The sequence below is a fragment of the Ambystoma mexicanum genome, chromosome 13 (assembly GCF_040938575.1).
Source record: "Ambystoma mexicanum isolate Mex_15411 chromosome 13, UKY_AmexF1_1, whole genome shotgun sequence".
NCBI classification, from domain to species: domain Eukaryota; kingdom Metazoa; phylum Chordata; class Amphibia; order Caudata; family Ambystomatidae; genus Ambystoma; species Ambystoma mexicanum.
The window spans coordinates 752,969,208-752,994,886 of record NC_090938.1 but is presented as its reverse complement, the minus strand read 5'-3'; the positions used below and the strand labels follow the sequence as shown (position 1 = coordinate 752,994,886).

Here is a 25,679-nt window from a genome sequence, read left to right as displayed (position 1 = left end):
TGGGCCTATTCTGGACGCTTGGGGAAGAAAGGGGGAAGCAGTTTATTTTGGACACGGAGCAGTCACCGCATCTTATGACTAATTGTTCCGCAAAAGTGTGCAGTGTAGTTTTGGCTTTGGTGTTATTGTGGAATAAATCTGCTGCCTTTTTATGCCAGAAAACAAACAGGTCTCATTCCACACTTTTCTGGGGGAAAGGGGGGAATGAGCTTTGTTTATGTCGGATACGAATGAACAGATGCCAGGGTTATGACATTTAAAATGGAGAACCTCTGCACGCATGGGAGAGCTGCCAGTTTCATGCTCAAAACTGAGAACCACGCTACGAAACTCCACTACCGTGTCACTACCTTCCGATTTCTAAATGTGTCTCCAAAAAAAAAAAAAGTACAACTTCCTGAAATCGAATGGCAGCCTTTGCGCGTCAGAGGTGCTTGCCACATTTTATCGGGCGAGTAGTGGTTAGCGTGCCAGTCGGGGAAGGTGTCTGCTGCTGGCAAGGATGCCACGAGGGGGCCTGCTGCTGGCGCTCCTGATGAGCCTGACTGCCATGGAGTCCGCTCCCACAGGTGAGGCCTTCGCGCGTCCTTTGCGCAACTGCGCCCTCCACCCCCGCCCGTGGGCTCCGAGCAGCACCCCCTAAGACTTGCCTAGGGCGACTGGGTGAGCCCATGCCCCCGGATACCCCCCTAAGATTCCTTTCACAGATTCCCGTGAGTCAAAACTACAGCTCCCAGACAGCATCTGTCTGCTCAAAGAAAGCCCAGGGCTGGGAAGGTGGTACTCTTCGCCACCCTTTGACAACCAATCAGAGCCGGCCCTAGCCATGGGAAGGCTGGGCGGTGGCACAGGGCCCTGCAGCGGGGGGGGGGGGGGGAGGAGAGGCAGCGGCATCTCAGCCATATGCAGCCGCAGGCAGTCACTTTCTAAAGCATCTTTGTGCAGGCTCTGGCTGAGAACAAAAGAGTGCAGCTTCACCTCATTAATGCATCATGGGCTCCCTGCTGTCCCAACTCCTAGAGCATCACGGGCTGTCACATCTCTGAATGCCTGGGAACCCCCTGTCAGCACATCTCCCTCTATTCAGGAAGAAACAATGCTTGGGCAGGAAACTCTGCACCCGGGAAATGCAGATTGACCAATCACAATCCACCCTCGGTGAAGAAAACAGTCAATACAAATGGCCGCCGCTCGGGCCTACAAAGCTAGGGCTGGCGGACTGCTAAACGCCATGTCCGCCCCCCAGCCGGAGCGTGGAAGCCACAATCTCCCCATTCACGCAGTTAAGCGCCAATCGATCTTCAATCACCAGCAGCCATTGCTCAACATTCAATTCTGAGGGTCAGGCCACTGTGAATCAAAATCAAGAGGACCCCTTTCACTGAAAATGCCCGCGAAATGCAGGTGCTGGCTTCATAAAGCAGCTGTTTGCAGGGCATGATGAGTCACTTGGTCAGTTTCTCTCCAGCTCTGCTGCGTCAGGGGTCGCTGGACTTGTGCCCACCAGATGGGGAAAAAGAGAAAGAGAGGGGGAATGTTGGGTCCATGGGGGGGAACGGTGGTGCGCACAAGTGGACGCAGTGGGCCAGATGGGGAGCAGTGGACCAGGTGGGGAAAAAAGCAGAGAAGTGGGGAGGGGGGTCATAGAGGGAGTGGTGGGCCAGAGGAGGAGGGTGGGCCAGAAGAGGAGTGGTGAGCAAGAAGGTAGAGTTTAGTTTAGTTTATTTATTTGTAACGCGCACCAAGCCCGGAGGAATCTGGTCGCTATGCTAACAAGTTCCAGCAAAGTATAATAACAAAGAATACAGTAGAATGATACAAAAGGGTTACATATATACATGAGTCGTAGTATGACACATCGTTACAATTATAGAGGTGAACCAGAATATACAACAATTATACAGCAGACCAGAAATGACTGAGTTAAGACTTTACATAAGTACAAGGCGGGTCGTGATTATGCGACCGAGATGAGGTCGAGCTCATGGAGCCATACTTTGACCTTTTTCCGGGAAGGAGGTTTGAAGGTTCCTCTCTTAGAGATAGACAGGGCCGTTGCTAGGGGGGGGGCTAAGGGGGCTATAGCCCCTGATCTTTTGGTTGTAGCCCTGGATAGAATCTGAGGAGCTACAGCCAAAAGACTAGCTAGCCCCCAGTCCCAACAGTTCCGACATCAGTTTAGCCCGGGTCTTTTCCAGACCTAGCAACTCCCCTGGAGATAGAGGTAGGGCGTTCCATTTCTTTGCAGCGAGGACTGGGAACCTAACCCCGCCTGCTCGTTGTTGTTTGAAGCGTGGGAGGTTGACACAGTGTGTCTGGGCTATTCTAGTAGGCCGTGTAGAAGTGTGGCGGGAGATAGTATTGGTCAAGTAAATGGGAGCCTGATTGGATAAGCACTTATGAGTAAGGGACAATGGGCCTCATTGCACGGTAGGCGGTAACCATGGCGCTATTAGCGCCATGGTTGCCGCCGGTATTTTACCGTGTCCGCCTTGGTGGACGGCGGAATTACTGCCCTACTCCAAGGTGAGCGGTGGCGGTAATTCCCCATTCACCAAGGCCCTTCCCCATTCCCCTTTTTGCCCCCATAGGGCATAATGGGAATGAGGAAGGCGCTAATTACGTTACCGCAAATCGCGGTACGTAATTAGCACCAAGGTCCCTTTGCGGCACCCTACTTTAACGGCTGGTAAAACCAGCCGTTAAAGTCGGGTCCCGCAAAGGGAACTCGTAGTAAGGCGGTAAGGGTTAACGGTCACCGGTAGCATTACCGGTGACCGTTAACCCTTACCACCTTCCGTGTAATGAGGCCCAATGTTTTGAAAGCAATTCTTTGGTTGATGTTAAGCCATTCTAATGTGCGTCTGCTTTCCCAGATGTGTTGATTTCTAGGGAGGTTCAGGGCAGCTCTAATGGCATTATTTTGCAGGACTTGCATTTTATTGAGGTTTTGTTGTGAAGTGCCAAGATAGAGCGCATTACAATAGCCGAGCTTGGAGAGGACAAGTGCTCTTGCTATTGTGATACCGTTGGCTGTTGTCAGGTAGGGGCGGCAGGCAATGATGAGTTTACAGGTGTAGGCAGATGAGGAAGGCAGATAGTTAGTTAGTCTTGTTAAGGTTAAGGCGGAAGCAATGTAGATTCCTAAGGTTTTCCCAACCTTGGAGACTTTAATTATGTTGCCGTCGATATTGAAGTAAGTGAATAGCATGTCCATGTGTTTACCTGGTCTAGTGATCCCAGGAGGAGCAGCTCTGTCTTATCATCATTAATATGTAAGTTCATCGTCAGGCATTTCAAAGCCTGCAATTTAAACGTGTTTGACAGTTCATCAAATTTTTGGTTTGGTTTGGGGGGTACCCCCCAATCTCCAACTCCTGCACCTATTTTTACCTATATCCAACCCCCCCAACCACTTATCTGCCCTTTCCCACCCCCCAATAATTCAATGAACTGGCAAACACGTTTAAACTGCAGGCTTTGAAATGCCTGACGATGAAAGAACGTCGCACCCATTAAGACAGAGCCCGTGCTTCGCCATCCATGCTTGTATTGTAAGGTAAATATCATTGAGCGTCTTACTGTCTACAGTGTAGTCACCAGTGATGGGGATGAGTATCTGGGTGTGTCATCCGCATAGTTCGGTTTAGAGGGGTAGCCGTGGGCCAGAGAGGACAGTGGAAGGGCAGGAAATCAGGGAGGGGGAACAGTAGTCCAGCAATGGACTTGTGGGTCAGAAAGCAGGGGGGGAGTGGTGGGCTGGAAAAAGATTGTGAGCTGCAGATTGGGAGGAGATACAAAGAAAGAAAGACTGCAGATTGCAGGAGGAACTACAGAGCGCAAGGTGTGAGTTGGGAGAGCACTGTTGGGAGCGTGGCAAAGACTGGGGCCTGCGAGTCGCGATTTGGCAGTGTGACAGAGCAAGTGAGTATGCACATGACTGGTAGTGTGAGAGGCTTGGGAGTGCAAGTTGTGATGGGGAATTGTTTAGTGGGAGGGGTGTTGGTGAGTGGGGGCGTGGGGTTGCTTGGGGTAATAGGCAATCATAGAAGAGGAATATTTGCACCATTATAACTTATAACAACCAATAAAGTTAATAATATAAAATAGGGGCACATATTTAAGCAAAAAGTAGAGCAAAGTGCAAACTGTTCTCTCAAGCCATGGACATCTGGGACTTTTTCTTTTAAGTTGCTCGCTCTTGCGTCCCTTCCTATGATGTCACCACATGTGAAAGTTGAAGGGGGGCCCCACACTTATGTTCCAACCAGGGACCCGCAAATCCTAGGGCCGGCCTTGCATTCCATTGCCTTAGGACCTGCACTTGCATTTTTGTTGACCTACAAAAACTGACATTTCTGTTGGGTACACTTTTGTCTCCGTCCCACTGACCCCTTTGGCTCAGGCACAAACTTTGTTGCATGTAGGGCCAATCTGCAGCACCCTCTGCTGGTGAAACTCTAGATGGCAGTCTGATTTTGCCCTGCACTGTGAACAGCTCTGAATTTCCTTTCTTCCGGGAAAGGGTCGGTTTTCCTGTACTGAGTAATGAGTCACTGGCCAACTGTATGGAGTGGGGTTGGTGCTATTGAAATAGGTGATATGATGAATGCAGGGATTGGGGGCTTTAATTGGGACAGGGCTAGCCGGGACAGAGCCCCAGCAGTCTTCACAAAATGCCTTTGAGATGGGTTGCTGCCTGGTCTCCCTAAAGTCCCCAGTAGCCCTAGCTGATGACACTGCTAGAGGCCAAGACCTTTTTCTAAAGCTTAAAGCTCTCATGAAAAAAAAGCCTTTTCTTCCATGATTGTGGTACCGGGACCCGTGCCTGGCAGGCACCGGCGCCACAATTATGGAAGAAAAGGTGAGGCATCTAGAAGACAAGGCCTTTTTTCTCTTAAGCCTTTGAAGCTCTTGCAGATGAACGCAAGAGCATGAGCCTCTAGTGGCCTGCCTTTCCTTCCATGATGTTGGGGCTGACTTCACTAGGCACTTTTTGTTTTACTAAGAGATGCTGTGATCATCGGGGGCTCATTGCTGCATCTCTTACTTAAAGGGATGCCTGGGAGGAGTCAGCACCACCATTAAGAAAGAAAACGAGTGGCGCAAAACCCCTGGCAGGCATCCCTTTAGTTAAGAGATGCACGGATCAGCACCTTTTGCTGCCCATTAGGCAACACTGTGCATCAGAGGAGAATGCTCCAGCCATGGCTAGAAAACAGTGGCTTTGCTGATGGTGTTAGGTGTGGGACTGTAGGGGGCATCAGTGAGACACATCTAAGTAGCCTCAGTAGGTGGTGGCAAAATGGCCTCTATAAACCCAAACTAACGGTGGAGGTATAGCATCACCTTTGAGCCAAATCTCTGTAACCTCACTAGGTAGTGCTTAAGAGGTACCCATGAGCCAAAACTAACTGTTGTGAGAAAATGCCCCATTTTAGGCAAAACCTATGTAGTTGCTGGAGTGCCACGTGGGTCAGAACAATCTAGGGCCGAGCTTCGCCAATGCCCGCAAACTAATGGTGTCATGAAAGTGCTACCTCTAACACAAAACCAATGGTGTTGCTCAAGCGCCACCTGTGGGCAAAAGCTAATGGTAGCACTAAAGTGCCACCCCTGAACCAAAACTAATGGTGGGGATAAAGTGGTCCCAATAAGCCAATCACAATGGGGGTGCTAAAGTGCTACCTGAGACTAAATGAAACAGTCTGGGGGTGTCTGTACACTGCCTCTGCCAGGACAGTGCCGCCAGGGCCGGTGCTATCACTAGGCGAGGTTAGGCGCGTGCCTATAATGTGAAAATGTTAGAGCGGCAATTGCTGCCGAAGGCAATAACCACTTTTTACACTTTCTACCATTGTTTTGTCTGCAACCTTTCCTTTTTCTTCTTACCACCCTTCTCTGGTATCGCTCTCTGGAGTGAATGGGCGGGCACGTGTTTTCAGCCTTCTCTCGCAACCTGCCTCCGCTAGGTGGCACAATTGCTCAAGAGGGTGGTGTGGGGGGTAGGTCTGTATCTACTTTTATATTAGGAAGAGCGCCCGGGGCAATGCCTTTGGACGCCAAATGTGTATTAGGGGACCCGCGAGGACCTGGTTCTATTAATTCTATGCCCCTCCCCCCACCTGTTCCTTCCTCTTCCTGTGCTTTTGTTATCTCCCTTTGATGTTGCCATGTAAGGACGGAGTGCCAAACCCCCGCACCTTCTTTTTCATGACACGTGAATGTCATTGCGAGTTTGATTTGCCTGGTGGCAGCTGAACGACCTTTAGTCTTCCTGCCTCGCCAGCTTAATGCCATGGCCTCTTGCCTTCACTGCCTGATGGCTGTTCCAGGGCCACACACAGAGACACAGGAGCCCGCCCCGAGCTTCTTCTTCTTCTTGCTGATAGATTTTACCCATCAGGTGTGATTATTTGATACCGAGGCTTCAGACTCATTACTCCATCTCCTCGGGTTGAGCGTGTAGTCGTGGGTTGGGCTGCTTCATGGTCTGTGTGTACTTGTCACAGTAGGGCTGGTTTCACAGGGTCTTCGCAGTGATGGGCTGTGGGTAGCGGTTGAAGGGGTTTGCAGTGGTGGCAGTGAGTCTTCTGATCAGAGGGTTCGGGTTCTAATCCAGTCCTTGGCAGAAGTTCTTACTCAGCTTCGCTAGATGTTCGTCCAACATCTCGATGTCCAGCTCTCTGTGAAGGTCTGCTATCCTTGTGAAGATTGGAGCTCCAGATGATATCTGCAGGGCCTTGTTCTGGACTATCTGCAGACTCTTCTGGTGTCGCTCATGGCAGGTCATCCATGCTGGGGAGGCATACGTCAGGGTTGGTCTGATGATCGCCTTATAGACATTGATCTTTGAGGGGCATGGACTTGGTCTTCATGAGTGGGTACAGCGCTGCCATCTTTCCTGTTGCCTTCTGCTGAGTATTCTCGATGTGGCTTCCCCAGTTGAGTTTGTTGTCCAGGGTCACACCGAGGTAGCGGCTGCTGCTCTCCCATTTGATGGTCTCCCTGTTGAGGCTGATGTTTGGGAGCTCATTGATCTTCTTTCTGGTGAACAGCGTTGCAGTTGTCTTGCTGGTGTTGAGTTCTATCCGCCAGTCACGGTACAACTTTCCGATTCTATCCAATGAAGCTTGCAGGTTCTTCGCCACTTCCTTTTCGCTGAATGACTGGGAGATGACTGCAACATCATCCACAGGCAGCGCCAGGTCAGTCTTGTGGAGATCTGTTCGGATGTCGTTGGTGAAGAGGTTGAACAGGAAGGGTCCGAGGTTTGATCCCTGTGGCACGCCTGCTCGGATGTGATGTGATGAGGACATCTCAGACTGTATGGCGACATGGAAGGTGCGGCCTCCCAGGTAGCTTGCAATCGTCTTCACCAGGTAGTTCGGAAATCCCAGGTCAATCATCTTGTGCAGCAGTCCCTTGTGCCAGACTCGGTCGAATGCTTTGGCGACATCCAGGAAGACTTCTTGATGTTGAATCAGTGGCTGATGGTGTCCCCCACTCTCAGTAGCTGATGAGTTGCTGCATGCTCCTTTCGAAATCCAAACTGTTCCTTTGCTAGTAGATTTCTTTCGGAGGCGAAGTCGCTGAGTCGAGCGAGGAGGACCTTCTCCAGGAGCTTCGATAATCCAGAGAGCAGGCGGATAGGGCAGTAGTTCGCGGGATCCCTCAGTGGCCTCAGGGATGTCATTTCACCAAAATGCCAGGGGTAGCGGAAGTGACATCACACGACTCTTGACCCCCTGATGACATCACAGGAAGTGATGTCATTCGACCCCACCCCAAAGTGATATCACAGCAAGCGATGGAACACAACCTTTCACCCATTGACCAAACAGGAAGTGGCATCACATAGCATTGTACACTACGAAAAATATGGTTACGATATCACTATAATGTGATGTACATTTCATACAAGAATGGATCGCCACATGTATCATTACGATCAGTGTGTATAGGCCCATATTACCAAATTACTGTGAATGCAAGCAGACGTCCATGACCAAATGATAATGATGTGTTATTATATAGCACTTACGCTTAAGTGATTTATATAGAACAAATATACATACAATATCACTATTATTATTATTATTATTATTATTATTATTATTATTATTATTATTATTATTATTATTATTATTATTATTATCACCCAACCTATGTTGGTACTCATTTATCGACCTCAGAAAGATGAAAGGCTGAGAGGAGGCGTTTAAGAACAGACTAAATGAAATAAACCTTTAATGAGTCTAGCAATTATTATATAGAATTCCAGAAAGACACATTACTTGGCATTCCTATTCGTTCTTATTTAGTTTCAGTGCTGGAAGTGTTAGACTTGTGGCCGTCATGTTCTTATTTTTCTTTTTTTTTTAAGGGGCCTGAACAAGAAAGCTAGCCACTCCAGAAGTAAAGAGCCACATGGTGCTGGCCACAGCCCAAGAGCTTGCATTACAAAAAAATAAGAATTACAAAAAAACTACTTTTTTTTTTGGTTTGTTTTTTTAGAGGTCGCAAGGGAGACCTCAGAGGTCGCAGTTGCGACCTCTGGCGACCCCTAAATGACGTCCCTGCGTGGCCTGCTTCCACCCTCCCAGCCCTGGGGCATGGTCACATGGGTGGTACCATCGAAACAGTGCAGCAGGCAGGGGCTATAACATGATTGCTGCCTGATCTGAAGGGGAACGTTAAGCTAAATGGCATCTTTTAATGTGCATTACCTGCTAGTTGCAAAAAAAGGAGTTCACATTTATTTTTAATTGCCTGAAAACTAATTGCATTTGGAATTACTTTTTTACTCCCTAAAAATCGTTTGACGCCCAGCTTAGAATCGGGAGTACAATACTCCTACTTCAAAATCTTATCGAGAGCCCTGCATGGCCCACAATCTGTTCACCCAAAAGTATGCAGCTGGTCCTTCTGGGACTTAAAGAAGTGGCCCGCCTGTCAACACGAATTTGAGCTGCATGCACTCAACTCATTGAGCTAGCTCATCCGCACGTGAACTTGTGTTGCTGAGTTGCGGCCTTGCAGTGATCCATGAAGTTTCATGCTGAGACACTCTGGGGCTGGATGGGAAGTTAGGAAGTTTTGCGAACACACGCAGTGATGTGGCTTGGGTGTTGCTAGGTCTGGAAAAGATCCGGGGCTACACTAATGTCAGGACTGTCGGGACTCGGGGCTAGCTAGCCTTTCTGTTGTAACCTCTGAGCTTCTATTTGGGGCTACAACCAAAACACCTGGGGCTATAGCCCCCTCAGCTCCCCCTTGCAACGCCTAAGGCACCCAGCAGGGTGCCAGCTTGAAGACTCTGATGCTGCAGCCTGGGGGGTAGGTCCTTGCCCTATGTGTTTAATGACCACCCCCTGCCCTGGGTTGTGGGGCGGGGGGTCGAGTGGGGGTAGGGAAATAAAAAGCAGCTTTTGTGGGCCTGAGAAATGCCAATTTGGGATAGGGCATAGAACACTTGAGTTGATGTATGGCACCAACACATTTTGGAGGAAAATGAAATATTGGGTTGGCACCCCCGAGTGGTCATTAAGATATTAGAGTTGGAATGCTTGCAATTCGGGCAAGAGAGAGGGGGGGGGAATGGCAAAGTGTTACTATGATGCCCTCATTTGCAAGGGGGCAGGTTTTGGACCTCATTATGAGTATGCCATTGCAGTAACAGCAGTGGTGGAAAACCCCAGCTCTTGTGTGGAAGTCTTGACTCCAGAAAAACCGAGGCTTTACTGCGAATCGTAAATGAGTTGCCTTGTTTTACCAGAGTCAAATCCGGGAAACTCAAAATGAGGACCATTATGTTTTTGGGTGCAAAAGATCACGCCCTGGGACCCGATTCATGGGATTTTGTGCACGGTTCAAAGTGACTTTGCACTGCTGAAAAGTGAGTTTGCACTTTTAAAAAGTGAGTTTGCACTTCTGAAAAGTGAGTTTGTACTGCCGACACAAACCCTGATTCACGGAACTGTGCAAAGTGTATTTTTGCAGTGCAAAGTCAGTGCAAAGTCATTTTGTACTGCAAACATGACTTTGTACTGAATTTGCACAGGCTTTGCACTGCAAAAATACACTTCGCACACTTCCATGAATCAGGGTTTGTGTCGGCAGTGCAAAGTCACTTTGAACCGTGCATGAAATTCCATGTCTCGGTTCCTGGTGGCACCTTAGAACAGTGGCACCTCTTCCTCAATGGGCAACAGGGTGTTGCCAGAGGAAGCCCAGTGAAGTCTGAGTGCCGCTTCAGCTGCAGGCTGGCGTTTCAGGATAACTGGTATTGAGTTTGCCATTTCTCTTCTGCGGCCTGGCATGACCCATTGGGCCTTTTGGTTGGAGTGCTTCGGGCACCTTTTTGCAGGGAGGGCACTTCTGCCCTTTGCTTTTGCTCAGTCCTCAAGGTGGGGCAACTTTAAGGGACCCGAGCATGCACTGGCATCAGGAGTCAAGGAGTGGTGTTGAGAGACACCACTCCCTGCCTCCCATTTTCTGCTTGAAGGCTTGTCCTGACGGAGAGATGGCAGTGACATGCAGACTGCTTGAGCAGGTAAGTTAAGAAATAATTATACATTTATGTGTGTCTATATGCTGTTCACACAAGGGTATTGTCTGTGGGTGCACCAATCGGTTGTATTTGTGTTTTTTTTATTTGACTCCGTGTGTGCAGACAGGGCGTTTGGAAGGGAATTAAATGGCATCTGGCATGATGGGCTCAGGCAATGCAGGCTCATTCCGTGGGCACACAGCTCATCATACTTTACAGTGGCAACAAAGGCATATTGTGAACACACACTTCATTAAAGTACTTTACAGTGGAACAGATGACATATTTTGGAAACCGTTTTTTTACAGTGCTTTACACAGGCAATTCTAACATATATCAAGAAGACACCAGTGTCAAAAAAGTGTTTTTCAGTGGTATTATTGATCTACACGGTGGCATCAGTGTCAAGAACGTGTTTTACAGAGGCAATGATGAAATATTCTGTTGGAACCAGCATCATGAAGATGTGCTTTACAGTGTTTCTTCTGCCATATGGATTTTTTTATGTTACCTTAAAGAACTGATTGTAAACTATAGTGTGTTGGATCCAATTTTCTGGGAAGTATACATTGGAAATGTAGAGGAGCAGCTGTATACATAAGCAGGAGATCCCGCCGGCCCCTAATTCCCCTGTATTGGAGACCTGAGACCGTGTCTTGCCTGACAACAGCTATCGTACCAATACCACAGCGAGAGACAAGCCTATGGAATGTCCCCCTGAAGTGATGACAACCTGCAGGAGGAACTCTCTGAAGGAATATGAGAAGGAACTAAGTTAATTAACTGATGATGTCAAAAGAAAGTGTGCACAACGTCCCGAGATACTGAGTATGGTGGTAAGGCAACAACGGTGCCGGTATCGCTACTGGCACCGTTGTTACCGTACCACCATACTAAGAGTTCTGCTCGCAGGTGCATTTACAGCCACCAGATTCTACTGGGTGGCCGTACCGGCACCCACAAGCAGAACTTGATAGTAGCAACGGTACTGTTAATAACGGTACCGTTGCTACCACCCTCTCCATTCCCATTGAGCCCTATGGGGCTCAAATGGGAATGGGGATACATTTTTTCCGGTGTCCAGAAAAGGGCAATTACCGGGTCCGCCAAGGTCGTAATGACCCGGTAATTGCCCTTTTCTGGACGCCAGATAAAAATCAATACCGGCAGCAGCCGTGCCTGTACTACAGGCGCGGCTACCGCCATACTTGTAATGAGGCCCAATAAATGGATCTTAGAGGATGAATAACGAAGTAAAGAATTGAGTGAACTGAGAAATGTGGAACAGAAGATTAGACGTTAACAAAGTGCTGCAGAAAACAGAAGTTCAATGAATGTACAGACGCTGAAACGCAAGGTAGATTAAGTCATCGTATAGGCTAACTATAAGTAGTAAATAGAACGCAGGCGAAGTGGACATTGGTATCATGCAATAAATAAGCCAGAAACCATTAAGGGGGAATTAAAAGCTGTGTCGCAGCAGAATAGCAGGCTAGTGGAACTGCGTGGCGAGGCTGTCTGGCCTGAAGTCAAGCTCGTAGAAATCGAGTTCAGCTATCTACTCTGAAGAAGAACGAGTGTGCAGAGGATGAATCTTCTCACGTTAAGGTGCAAGACAGATACAAAGGATGCCAGGTTTTAATTCATTTACAGTATTTAAAAGCTGCAAAAAGGACCAGATCATGGTTTCCCGTCATGTGAGCCAAGGAAGGAAATAAACCTTGTACTTGGAGTTCCAGACACACTAGCGAGTGCCCTTACTCCCGTGCATTCTTAAAGAGAACGATACTCTGCAAGCCCAAGTACAAAGACAATTTCATGGCAGAAGGCATAGGCGATGAGAGATGCTGGGCTAATTGGGTGGTGAGGTAGCTTCTTGTCCTATCTCCCTGCACCTGGGCTTAAGTGCAGCTAAATGAACCAAATGTTCCAGACATGGCACAAGCATGCCATCCAATTGTATTAGTCAGTATAACAAAGTACCTTATAGCTTAGAAGGCCAATGAGAAACTGTGTATCTAATGTTGCTTAAATGACATATTTGAAGAGGTAGGCATACGTTGACCACCTGATAAAGGACACCCAATAACAATCCCAGCTCCTATATGATTGTATATCTAGATGTTTCCCTTAATCAATCCTGACCCTTGATAGCTTTTTCACTATTGCCACGTAGTATGACGTCACTCTGATGTATTATTGAATATAAGAATTGTATTTTGTGTGGAGATCATTGAGAGACTGAGCGTATGTCCGCTGATGTTCATTGTAACCTCCCTGTTTTAGGTGATTGTTAATAAAACAGTAACATGTCATCTTCTTGAGTTTGTCCGGGTATTTGGACTCAGATTTTTTCTGTTGTAATCCCATCCATTGTATATGCACGTTCCAAAGGCCCATAAGCTCAGAAAAAAGAACCAAATTCAAATACTACTTAAAAAAATGTATGTCTCAGAGAATCTCCCAGAACCGTGCAGGTTGATTTAGGCTCCGGTGACACACTTGGTTTCAGACACCAGTTCGGAGGAAATTTTTATGCTTCTCCTCTACAAAGCTGACCTGCCACCACTGCGTCACAACTGTCTTATTGTCAAGCACACCCCAGTTAAAATTCACAGAGACTTTACACGTTTTGCCCTCCCTTCCTTTCAACTGACAAGCAATTTTACATGCCTCGTCTTGTCGGTGGTATGTTCATGATATCGTTGACAAATAGTTTAGGCTGCACAACCAAATGTATTTCAAACATTAGGCTTTCTGATTACTTAGCTCAGTGGCACATTTTTACTGCCGTCAATAAGTTGAGAGTCAAAGTAGGCCCGGCCAATGCTTGGACCTGTGACCCACAGGTGACACTCCAATCTCTTTGTAGGGCGCTCAACCCACTGAGCTTTCATACGGTCTTAGGATCGATACATGATGTGGGATCCACAGCCTTTGATCCTAAGAATAAAGAGCAGGAGAGGAAGAAGGATGGGGCAGTGAGAAATGGAGGTCTAATTTCTGCAGCTGTCATGATGCCTACTCCCGGGAAGCCAGTTCAGGACCAGCGTCCCCGAAAGCAGACATCATGTCCCCAGGGAGGGACCCAGCAACCCCTTATAGGGGCTCTTTGGACATTGTCCTGGCACCTTTGGCGCCAGGCTCATAGAAGGCATCAGTCCTGGCACCATAGGCGCCAGGCTCATTATGGGAGTGCTTGGATGGACTTACCTGATGCAGACCATGCTGCCGGATCCAGACCTCCTTGAGGTCTGAAAGGGACTATTTTACCTATGGGACTATTTTACCACTCGGGCGTGGCTGAGGAAGAATACCTACCTGGAACTACTTTGGGGGCTATTTAAACCACGCCCAGACAGGACCTCACGCTTCGCGTTGTTCTGCATCTAGCAGCTGGACGCTCACCGTGTCTGCTCCTGCATCCTGGCTCCAGCCACGCCCGCCTGCAACCTGGAACACCTGAAAAGGAAGGAAAGGAGAGAAAGGTGAATAATTGAACTTTCCCTACCTCCATCCGGAGTCCGGAACCATCACTCCAACGATCCTGAGAAAAGACATTATTTTTAGAAGCGCATCGCATCGCTCGCTGCAGCGCCGCGTTCCACTCACCTTCACGAGGCGCCCTCGGGCTCTTCAGCGACCATTGGCACTATCCGTCGCCTTTCAGCGCCTAAGGAGAATAAGAGACAAAACAAAGGTGAGCGAAGGAACAGATTGAGGAAGGCCTGATTCTTCCACCTTAAGACTTACCTGATTATTGTTGGGACAATCTTTCCTCACCTCGGGTCGGCGCCGCTTCTTTGGCACTTCCGTACCCCGGCCCCTAAGGGGAAAAAGACACACGCATTAGTGGGTGAAAGCAAGATCACTAAGGGAACCATCCATCAAAAAGACTCACCAGAGTTTACCTTTGGCGTCCATTCCTCAAAGTGGATTCTTTATCCTGCATCTGAAATAGAGAAAAGGACAACGGACAATTAAGGCTTGAACTTTTGCAACTGAATACTTACGGCCTCATATCGGAAAAGTCAAGCGGAGTTGAATACTCACCAAACCCGAGATCCAGTGAAGTAACTGGAAATCAATGCGCCCCTGCATCGGAAGCAGGATGGAGAGCTCGTCCTTTCAGACTCTAAGGTGAGACTCTACGGGGAATCGCGGAGGGGGTTCGAGGAGTGTGAGAGGGGGAAGGGGGGGAATCCGACACATTATCCAGCAGACAGTTAATCCCCTTTTCCATCTACAGAAGGATTCTTCTACGGGCCAGACAGGCGAGGTTTGGGGTTTCGGTCCAGTCCGTCTTCAGAGTCCTGCGCATCACCTTAAAAGAGGTCATAGCAGTCCAGAACAGGTCGGCGCCTCCGTGGGAATCAGGTGAGCGTTACAGCAGCACCCCCAACTGGAGTCCTACGTGGCTGCTTGCTCACATTTATATATATATATATATATATATATATATATATATATATATATATATAGCTTCTACCATACCATGTATATTTATTTATTTCCTTCTACCATATGCTTCAATAGAATAGGGCCTTTCAGTTAACAAACCACGTGCCACAGCACCAGCTAGTAGCCATCACTGGTAGTTCACCTCCATTTTAGTATCATAGAGCAAAGCACTGTGGGTAGGCAGTCATTTATTTGAAAGCTTTGTATTTTCCCCATACAAGATGAATGTCATAGTCTTTGGAGCAGTGCTATTTCATACACAGCGTTATCAGCCCAAAAGTGACAGCTCTCAAGGATGCAAAAAACGCCAATGGTACCCGTCACCTGTGGATTCCCACAGGGTTCCATCCTCTCCCCAGTGATCTTCAATCTATACATGGACCCGCTGGGAGCCCTCCTAGCCACACACAACATCCACCTGCACCAATACGCCGATGACACACAGTTATACCTCAAGATCGACTCCATCAAGGACATCCATAGGCTCAAAACCTTCCTCTCGGCTGATCCAGTCTTGGATGTCCAGTGCATACATGAAGCTCAATCCTTCCAAGACCGAATTCCTACTCCTCACCAAAAACACCGAGCACCCAGACATACAGACCTGGCTGTCAACCATGAACTCTGAGGGCCTTGCACCTGTGCTCACCTCCTGCAACAAGTCCCTCTGGTTCCACGTCGATAAACACCTCTCCTTCACGACACCCATAGCTAAGAAAACTCAGACAGCTTGGTATCAGCTCTCCCTCTTGCGGAAAGTCAAGCTGCTACTCCCCCGGACAGCTTCAGAGCCACAGTTCAAGCACTGGTCCTATCTCAGCTGGATGGGGCAATACACTCCTCGAAGACCTCCTGTCGTCCTCCGTTGTGCTCCTGAGACATGTCCTAAACACAGCTGCTTGCCTCATCAAGGGTCTACACAGATATGACCACATCACCCTGGCCCTCATGGAGCTTCACTGGCGCCCACTGCACACACAAATCACCTTCAAGTCTTGCTGCATCATCTATAAGGCAGTCGGCCTCTAGTCACCCAGCTACCTAGCGGGGAAACTCAGCATCTCTGGCAGACAGAGCACCACCAGACGCCAAGACACGTGGGGACTTGAAATCCACTGCTGTCAAAAAGAAAGGACCAGAAAACAAGCCTGCGCCCCAAAACTATGGATCCTCCTCCTCCTCAGCCTTAGACCCGTCCCCATGTTCCTACAATTCAGAAAAGAACTCAAGACCCACCTCTTCAAGAAGTCTCTCCTCCTCAACACCTAGGCCGTCCAGTGGTCCTACGCACCACCAGACTCGCTAGACGCCGCACGGCCCTCTCCTCCCCCCTTCCTGATACAGCTGTCCCCCTTCTCTGTGCCCCTCTGTATCCCACCCCTGCTGTATATCTGTTCTGTTGTTACCTTTGTAAAGCGCTCTGTTAGGTATCTGTATCCGCTGCTTCTTGAAGCTAGGTCTGCGCTCAATAAATACCATAATAATAATAATAATAATAATAATAACAAACATATATATAGGTGTGCCCTGCATTGGTGCAGTCAGCGCAGCCGCCAGTATTTTGACTCGAACAGTGGGCCATTTTACTAAACACCATCAATTATAGGGTGGGTTGAAAACATGCAATAAAAACTCTTCACCATACAATGTGAGAGTAGAATAGACTCTTTCAGTTAGGAGCCACACGGGTCACAGGGCCGCCTTGTAGCCACATTGTGGGCCCCTTGTAGCCCTAACCTGGAGACCACCTTTAGTTCAGAGGCACAGAGCAAACTCCTATGAGATGCACCCATTACATTAAACTCATACCAGACTAATGCCAATGGACCTCATTCCATGTTTCGTGCCAATTCGGCCGTAAATCCATCGAATGACCAAACAAATCAGTTACTGTTACCGCTACTTTGTCCCTCGAGGCTACCAACGGATTACAAGTGGTGGTAAGTGGTAGAGCAGTGTAATGCCTCCGTTTTGGAGACCATGGGGACTTTTGGCAGATTTACTACTGGCTAAATTACTGCATGGTAAATACGCCAGTTTTTGGAGGCAACATGGAGGATTTAGCTCCAGCTACAAGCAGCAGGTGAATCTGCCACATTTCCTCCAAAAATCGTTGGATTTACCATGCAGTAATACCGCCCGTGGGAGGGAGGGGGGTTAAATCCACACAAAATTATAATCTGGTGGTGTGGGAAAAACGGTGGTAATTCGGATTTTTTCTGCTCCACTATTTTCTAACACTGCCACACTTGGAATGAGGCCAGTTGTCTTGTAAGAAAGCACTATTTTATGCTCAGCTGCACCAGTCGAAGACCTCAACCAGGCTGCAGCAATCGTGTGGATGTTTCACCTCCGTGGGAATCACCAGTGTGGTGGAGTGATTGAGGTGTTGGACCACCTTTACCAAACACCAATGACATTATGGTGGGTTTAAGGTGGGCAAGGTTTCTCCAGTACAAGACCACTCAGAAATGTAATCTGATGCGTTCTCTTCACTGAGGGTCTTTACTGATTTCCCCTATGTGGGGTAGCTCTGGCTGCTGTGCCCCCTGGGGGTCTTTACTGATTTCCCCTGTGTGGGGTAACTCTGGCTGCTGTGGCCCCTGGGGGTCTTTACTGATTTCCCCTATGTGGGCTAACTCTGGCTGCTGTGGCCCCTGGGGGTCTTTACTGATTTCCCCTGTGTGAGGTAACTCTGGCTGCCGTGGCCCCCGGGGGACTTTACTGTTTTTCCCTGTGTGAGGTAACTCTGGCTGCCGTGGCCCCCAGGGGTCTTTACTGATTTTCCCTGTGTAAGGTAACTCTGCGGGCTGTGGCCCCTGGGGTCTTTACTGATTTTCCCTGTGTGAGGTAACTCTGTGGGCTGTGGCCCCTGGGGGTCTTTACTGATTTCCCCTGTGTGAGGTAACTCTGGCTGCTGTGGCCCCCGGGGACTTTACTGTTTTTCCCTGTGTGAGGTAACTCTGGCTGCCATGGCCCCCAGGGGTCTTTACTGATTTTCCCTGTGTAAGGTAACTCTGCGGGCTGTGGCCCCTGGGGTCTTTACTGATTTTCCCTGTGTGAGGTAACTCTGTGGGCTGTGGCCCCTGGGGGTCTTTACTGATTTCCCCTGTGTGAGGTAACTCTGGCTGCTGTGGCCCCCGGGGGACTTTACTGTTTTTCCCTGTGTGAGGTAACTCTGGCTGCCGTGGCCCACAGGGGTCTTTACTGATTTTCCCTGTGTAAGGTAACTCTGCGGGCTGTGGCCCCTGGGGTCTTTACTGATTTTCCCTGTGTGAGGTAACTCTGCGGGCTGTGGCCCCTGGGGGCCATTACTAATTTTCCCTGTGTGGGGTAACTCTGCTGGTTGTGGCCCCTGGGGGGTCTTTACTGATTTTCCCTGTGTGAGGTAACTCTGGCTGCCGTGGCCCCGGGGGTCTTTACTGATTTTCCCTGTGTAAGGTAACTCTGCGGGCTGGGGCCCCTGGGGTCTTTACTGATTTTCCCTGTGTGAGGTAACTCTGCGGGATGTGGCCCCTTGGGGGTCTTTGATTTTCCCTGTGTGAGGTAACTCTGCGGGATGTGGCCCCTGTCGGTATTTTAACTCTTAGGGCCTCATTACGAGTCATGCCGGTAAGGGAAAAATGATGCCGGTATGTAAATACTGGCATCATTTAACGTCCCATAGCATTCTGACCCGCAAACCTGGCATTAACGGCACCGTTATCTACGGTGCCGTTAATAGTGGCATAGGCGCGTACACGCGCCTCTTCGGGTAGTAAATACCGGCATGCCGCTAATAGGGGGCAATCACAACCCACGCAAACATGCAAATACCGGCATCGCGAACACGGAAATAACGGGCTGCATGATGCCGGAAAAACAGGCATCGTGGACCACCCGCAAACAGCAGCCAAGATACAAGGCAGCTGCCACAGGTGCACACAATCCCCACAGGTGGAGTCAAAGGAGGCTGTGCCAGTATGAACTGAGCACACCCCCCCCCCCACAGGTGTAGGCAATGCAGAGTGGCCCAGTAGAAAAGGAGCACACCCACACACCACACCCCTTCCTACACCAAAATGCTACCACTAGCATTTGCAATCATGGTGCTGGAGGACATGCCTATACTGCTACAACTACAACAACAACAGCAACAACAACAACAACTACAGCAGCAAGAACAGGCAGCACAGAGGAGACGCAGGAGGAGAAGGAGGGTGAGACAGGCACAGCAATTACCACCAGCCCAGCCACCAGCGCCTCGTAGGCAGCCACCAATCCCTCGCACCAGACCCAGCCCATTCAAACTAACCCCTGAGCAGATCCACACCCTGTACCGGTTGGACCTTGACACCATCACCACCATAGTGGACATGATACACAACGACATTGCCAGCCACATACAAATACGCACTGCCATCCCCCCACTACTGAAGGTGGTGTCTGTGCTACACTTCCTGGCCACAGGCACCTACCAACACACAGTGGGCCAGCTGCATGGCATTTCACAACCACTATTCTCACGCATGCTGAACCAAGTGCTGGATGCCCTCTTGAAGCACGCAAGCACCCACATATCCCTACCACGGACTGCCCAGGAGATAGCCGAAACCAAAGTAGGCTTCCATGCACTGGCAGGCATACCCAATTGTGTCGGTGCCATCGACTGCACCCATGTGGAATTGGTAGTCCCCCATGCCATAGAGGTGGTGTACCGCAATCGCAAGCAATACCACTCCATCAATGTGCAAATGGTATGTGACTCCAGCAAGATCATCACACATTGCTGCGCCCGATTTCCTGGATCCACACATGATGCCATGGTACTGCGCAACTCCACGCTACCCTGTCACATGGAGCGACATGCTGGACCACGTGCCGGGCTGCTTGGTGAGTTGCACAACAGGCCCATGGCCTTGCTGTGGGGTACTTATGTGTGTGGATGCAGAAGGGGTGGGATAGTACACCTGGGTGGGAAAGGGGGGGGATAGTTTACCTGGGTGGCAATAGCCAGTGAGTGGAGAATGAATGCAGAGCTAAACACTCCTCACCTGACACAGCCAAACGGAAAATGACACATCACTGGGCCACATATCACAAATAATGCAAATGGAAGACAACAAGTAAGAGGCACAACCGGGGCACCATGGTGATGGCAAGCAATGCATGACTGAATAGGATGGCAACTGTGCCAATGCGGCCTGTGTGACCATGCATAGTAAAGAGTATACAGCATGAATTGGAGGCTAAACATTGTCGCACTGCCACAGCACATCTGCCTCAGCATGCATGATTACACCCTGCATCATCTAGTCAACCCCATCCAGTGTTCCACACCTCTTTACAGTCTACATTCCATATTGGTGACTATTTGGTACACGTACAGGGACATGTGCATGCTCACACCTAATAGCTGCTGCCATGACCGTGCTCCCTGAAGGTGTCAGTTCAGAGTGACACACACCTATTTGTATCTGCTTGCAGGTGATGGAGGATATCCCTTGAGGCCATGGCTACTTACCCCTGTGCGGATCCCGCAGAACAGCCATGAAGAGGAGTACAATCGTGTGCACACTCGTACTCGTGTTGTGATTGAGCAGGCCTTTGGCCTGTTGAAGGCGCGGTTCCGCTGCCTAAGCAGGTCTGGTGGGGCACTCCTATATAGGCCTGAGAAGGTGGCAAAGATCACCATGGCCTGTGTCATGCTGCACAACATGTGCGTCCGAAGGAATGTACCACTGCCACCTGACATTGACAAGCATGGCCCGGGTGAGGATGAAGGGGATGGAGACGGAGGTGAAGGAGCCCCCCTGCCAATACGTGATGCACGGGACGGCCATGCTGTACGCCAAGCACTAATTGATGAATACTTTTAAGATACAGGAACCATGAATGACTTGTGTCAGTCAGACACTGGGCCAATGTGAACATGCACAAAGGGAATGTTGTAATTTGGACATTGAACACCGTAACATATTAAATGGATGCACACCAAAAATAACAATGTCCAGCCATGGATTGTTCTACAGAAAACTTGTGTATTATATGAAAGTGCAAAACTATGCCCACTCCCCCCTCCCACAATCCCCCAACAAACTCCCTCTCCCACCCCACAAACCCTCAAAACACCCCTGTTAACTCCCTCTCCCATCCCACAGATGCAAAGTATCCCCATGTGTGCAACGGACAGTGCTCCCTTCCACAATGTGTTTTGCCACAATGTCATTGTCCGTGCATTCACTTCTTTCGGACTTTAGTGTCGGGTGGTGCCATGGCCGACTGTCGTGCGGTCCTCCTTATGTGACGCACCGTACTGGATTGCGCCGAGGTGGTAGGGCTAGTAGTTGCGGAGGAGTCTATTGTCAATCGACTGTCTGTGTGAAGGTGTGGCCGCTGCATCGGAGCGTTACCTGCAAGGATGGCCTCCGTGAGTGTTCCCATGCACTCCCGGAAGGCACGCGTGGATGCCTCCACTGCTGCAGTATTGGCTGCTATTGCCCTTTCGATGGCACTCATAGCCTCATTGCCTGCTTCCACCTGCTGGCGCATGATCTGGAGCATGTACTCCTGCCGGGCCTCGACCCTTGTCAGGCGGGCATCAAATGAGGTGTCGTCCGCAGGTCTGCAGGTTGGTGGCAGGGTGGAGGAAGGCAGAGTGGAGGAAGGCAGAGTGGAGGAAGGCAGAGTGGAGGAAGGGGCCTGTGCGGAGCCATCCTCCGGGGCACTGTCCTCAAACAGCGCATTGTCTGATTCCCCGAGGTCGGAATCATGTAGACACGGATCCTCGAGGCACTCAGACTCCGCTAGAGGTTGGGGGCTGGCAATGTGGCTTGGGGTGGGTGTGCCAGGCATCATGTCTGATTCTTCTTCCACCTCTGTGGACACAACGTCCCTGTTGGCTGGCGGCAGGGCTACCACTGTTGTGGTTCTTTGTTGTTGGGCAGTGGGTGCAGGTGTCCCCTGCAGGGTTGGTGCCTTGCGTGGCACACTGGCTTTGGCAGGTGTCTTTTCCTTGGCCGGTTGTGTTGGGGAGTCCCTGGTCCCCTTGCGTGCACTGGATGTGCTCGCACCCCTGTCCAGTGGTCCACCTTCATCATCGGTGCCTGGGGGATAGAAGAGATGCAGGTCATCAGTGATGTTGTGAAATGGCAGCTATGTTGAATTGCGGTGGGATATGTTCATGCATTCAGCCATCATTTCATTTCTGGTTTGTTGCTTTAGGTGTACTGAGGGGGTATGTGGGGAATCAATGCATGGCTGGTGGGGTAGCATTAGTTTGGTCTCTGTGTGGTGGGTGCATGGGCATGGTTGGGTCATGTGGAACCTCTGTTGGGATTGGGGTCGTCACTCAGCCTCCATGTGGTGCAGGGAGTAACAATGATTATTCTATGGATATATTAATGAATCACCTTGCCCACTCTAACTTCCCCAGTTGGGCCACGTCATTTGTCGTGATACGTGGTTGTGATGGTACACTCACCTTCCTCTGTGGTGATTGCTGCGCCGACCTCCTGATCTCCGATCCCCTCAATGGTTTCAGGGTCAATGAAGCCACTTGCCGTCTCCTCCCATGGCATCAATTGGACTGGGGAGTGTGGTCCACCACCTGTCGCCATTGCGGCTCTCCGGTTCTCAGACATGATCCTCCGGACACGGAGGCGGAGGTCGTCCCACCACTTCCGGCAGTCGCGCACACTCCTTGGGGCGCACCCCACTGCTGTCACCCTCTGAGCTACCTCAAGCCAGACCTCTTTTTTGTGGGTTTGGGCCGCATGCTTTAGGTCTGTGCTGCGTATTACATCCGCATGCTCTTCCAGGGTGTTGGCGAGCATGGTGAGCTCAGCGTCCGAGAAACGCTGCTTCCTCTTCCTCTGTGTGGATTTCCTGCTGGCCTTGGACATGATGATGCTCCTCTGACTCACTACAACACGGGAGGAGTGTTGGTTGTGGAGGATTGCAATGGATTGTGTTTTTAAAGATGGCCGCCGGCCCATTTCCCGTTCCAGCGCGATGACGTAATTTCCGGGTCCGGTTTTGCGAACACGGTTATTCTGTGCCGGAGTTACCGTGCCGGTGTTTAGGGGTTCATTGAAGGCGGTTACGGAGTGGATGCAAGCCACAATGCCGGTATAGGGGGGTTGGTGGGACGTTACCGGGATGGCGGTTTTTCCACTACTGGCATGGGGGGACGCGTGTGCTCGCACACTCGTGATCGGCCGCTGGTAGCGGGTTCTCGAGGGCACGGACACGCACTTCCCGCCATGCCGGTAATTGTGCCGGATTTCCCGGCCGACTCGTAATGAGGCCCTTACTCTGCAAAGGAAAGAGTGTCGGTTACCTTCTAATAACAAGCAGATTATCTGTTTGAAAGTTCGATGAACCGGGCCAATCACTAACTTTCTTTGTACATTTCATGAAACATTTTGATGTTGTCCGTACTGCAGGAGGCTTTAACCCTTTAAGTGCCAGGCTATTACAAGAATACTCGTCCATGGCAAGAGACATTTCTGATGGTTTCGCTGGGGAGGAAAATTTTAACTTGGCTGAAGTCCGACAGTAAGTCACAGATGCATTTTACGGCCGGGTCAGATACTTTGAGCCATTTCCCCGGCTCGCTGTAAGATTCTCGCAATCGAATATGCCGCCCATTGCAGACAGATCGAGCAGTGTGGTGGAAGGATGATAGGATGTCCCCAGAGAGGTTGTGAAGGATCAGGCTGTCTTGAGAGGAAGGATGGTAGGATGTCCCCGGAGAGCTTAAGAAGGATCAGGCTGTCTTGAGTGGAAGGATGAGAGATGTCCCGTAGAGGTTGAGAAGGATCAGGCTGTCTTGAGTGAAAGGATGACAGGATGTCCTTAAACAGGTTGAGAAGGATCAGGCTGTCTTGAGAGGAAGGATGGTAGGATGTCCACGGAGAGCTTAAGAAGGATCAGGCTGTCTTGAGTGTAAGGATGAGAGATGTCCGGTAGAGGTTGAGAAGGATCAGGCTGTCTTGAGTGAAAGGATGACAGGATGTCCTTAAACAGGTTGAGAAGGATCAGGCTGTCTTGAGAGGAAGGATGGTAGGATGTCCACGGAGAGCTTAAGAAGGATCAGGCTGTCTTGAGTGGAAGGATGAGAGATGTCCCATAGAGGTTGAGAAGGATCAGGCTGTCTTGAGTGAAAGGATGACAGGATGTCCTTAAACAGGTTGTGAAGGATCATGCAGTCTTGAGTGGAAGGGTGATAGATGTCCCCGGAGAGGTTAAGAAGTATTAGGCTTTCTTGAGAGGAAGGATGATAGGATGTCCCTGGCGAGATTGAGAAGGATCAGGCAGTCTTGAGTGGAAGGATGATAGGATGTCCCCATAGAGGTTGAGAAGGATCAGTCTGTCTTGAGTAGAAGGATGATAGGATGTGCCTGGAGAGGTTGAGAAGGATCAGGCTGTCTTGAGTGGAAGAATGATAGGGTATTCTCCCCAGAGTGGTTGAGAAGGATAAGGCTGTCTTGAGTGGAAGGATGATAGGATGTCCCCGGAGAGGTTGAGAAGGATCATGATGTCTTGAGTGGAAGGATGATAGGATGTCCTCGGGCCCTCAGAGGTTAAGAAGGATCAACCTGTCTTCAGTGGAAGAATGATAGGATGTCCCTGGGGAAGTTGAGAGGGATCAGGCTGTCTTGAGTGAAAGGATGTTAGAATGTCCCTGGGCCCGGAGAGGTTAAGAAGGATCAGGCTGTCTTGAATGGAAGGATGATAGATGTCCCCGGGCCCAGAGAGGCTGAGAAGGATCAGGCTGTTTTCAGGATAAGGATGATAGGATGTCCCCGGAGAGATTGATATGGATCAGGCGGTCTTGAGTGGAAGGATGATAGATGTCCCCAGAGAGGGGGAGAAGGATCAGGTTGTCTTCAGTGGAGGAATGATAGGGTATCCTCCCAGGAGAAGTTGAGAAGGATCAAGCTGTCTTGAGTGGAATGATGACAGATGTCCCCAGAGAGGTTGAGAAGGAACAGGCTGTCTTGAGTGGAAGGATGATAGGATGTTCCCGGGCCCGGAGAGGTTAAGATAGATCAGGCTGTCTTGAGTGGAGGGAGCATAGGATGTCCCCGGAGAGGTCGAGAGGATTCAGGCTGTCTTGAGTGGAAGGATGATAGGATGTCACCGGAGAAGTTGAGAAGGATCAAGCTGCCTTGGGTGAAAGAATTATAGGATGTCCCTGGGACCGGAGAGGTTTAGAAGGATCAGGCAGTCTTGAATGGAAGAATGATAGGGTGTCCTCCCCGGAGAGGTTGAGAAGGATCAGGCTTTCTTGAGTGGAAGGATGATAGGATGTCCCCAGAGAGGTTGTGAAGGATCATGCAGTCTTGAGTGGAAGAATGATAGGATGCCCTTGGACAGGTTGAGAAGGATCAGGCTGTCTTGAGTGGAAGGATTATAGGATGCCCCCGGAGAGGCTGAGAAGGATCATGTAGTCTTGAGTGGAAGGATGATAGGATGTCCCCAGAGAGGTTGAGAAGGATCAAGATGTCTTGAGTGGAAGGATGAGAGATGTCCCAGGAGCGGTCAAGAAGGATCAAGCAGTCTTGAGTGGAAGGATGATAGGATGTCCCCGGAGAGGTTGAGAAGGATCTAGCAGTCTTGAGTGGAAGGATGATAGGATGTCCCCGGAGAGGTTGAGAAGGATCTAGCAGTCTTGAGTGGA

At 49.8% G+C, this 25,679-nt stretch overlaps 1 protein-coding gene across 4 annotated transcripts in view; it reads left to right on the top strand.

Moving 5' to 3' along the window:
* Positions 1 to 437: 437 nt before the first annotated feature.
* Positions 438 to 25,679, top strand: part of LOC138521903 (uncharacterized) — a 154,498-nt gene continuing 129,256 nt past the window's right edge. For all 4 annotated transcript variants that reach the window (XM_069635065.1, XM_069635062.1, XM_069635064.1 and 1 more), the window contains exon 1: positions 438 to 569. In XM_069635065.1, the coding sequence (XP_069491166.1) occupies positions 503 to 569 (67 nt within the window). In that variant the 5' untranslated portion in view covers positions 438 to 502. The remainder of the gene's footprint in view (positions 570 to 25,679) is intronic.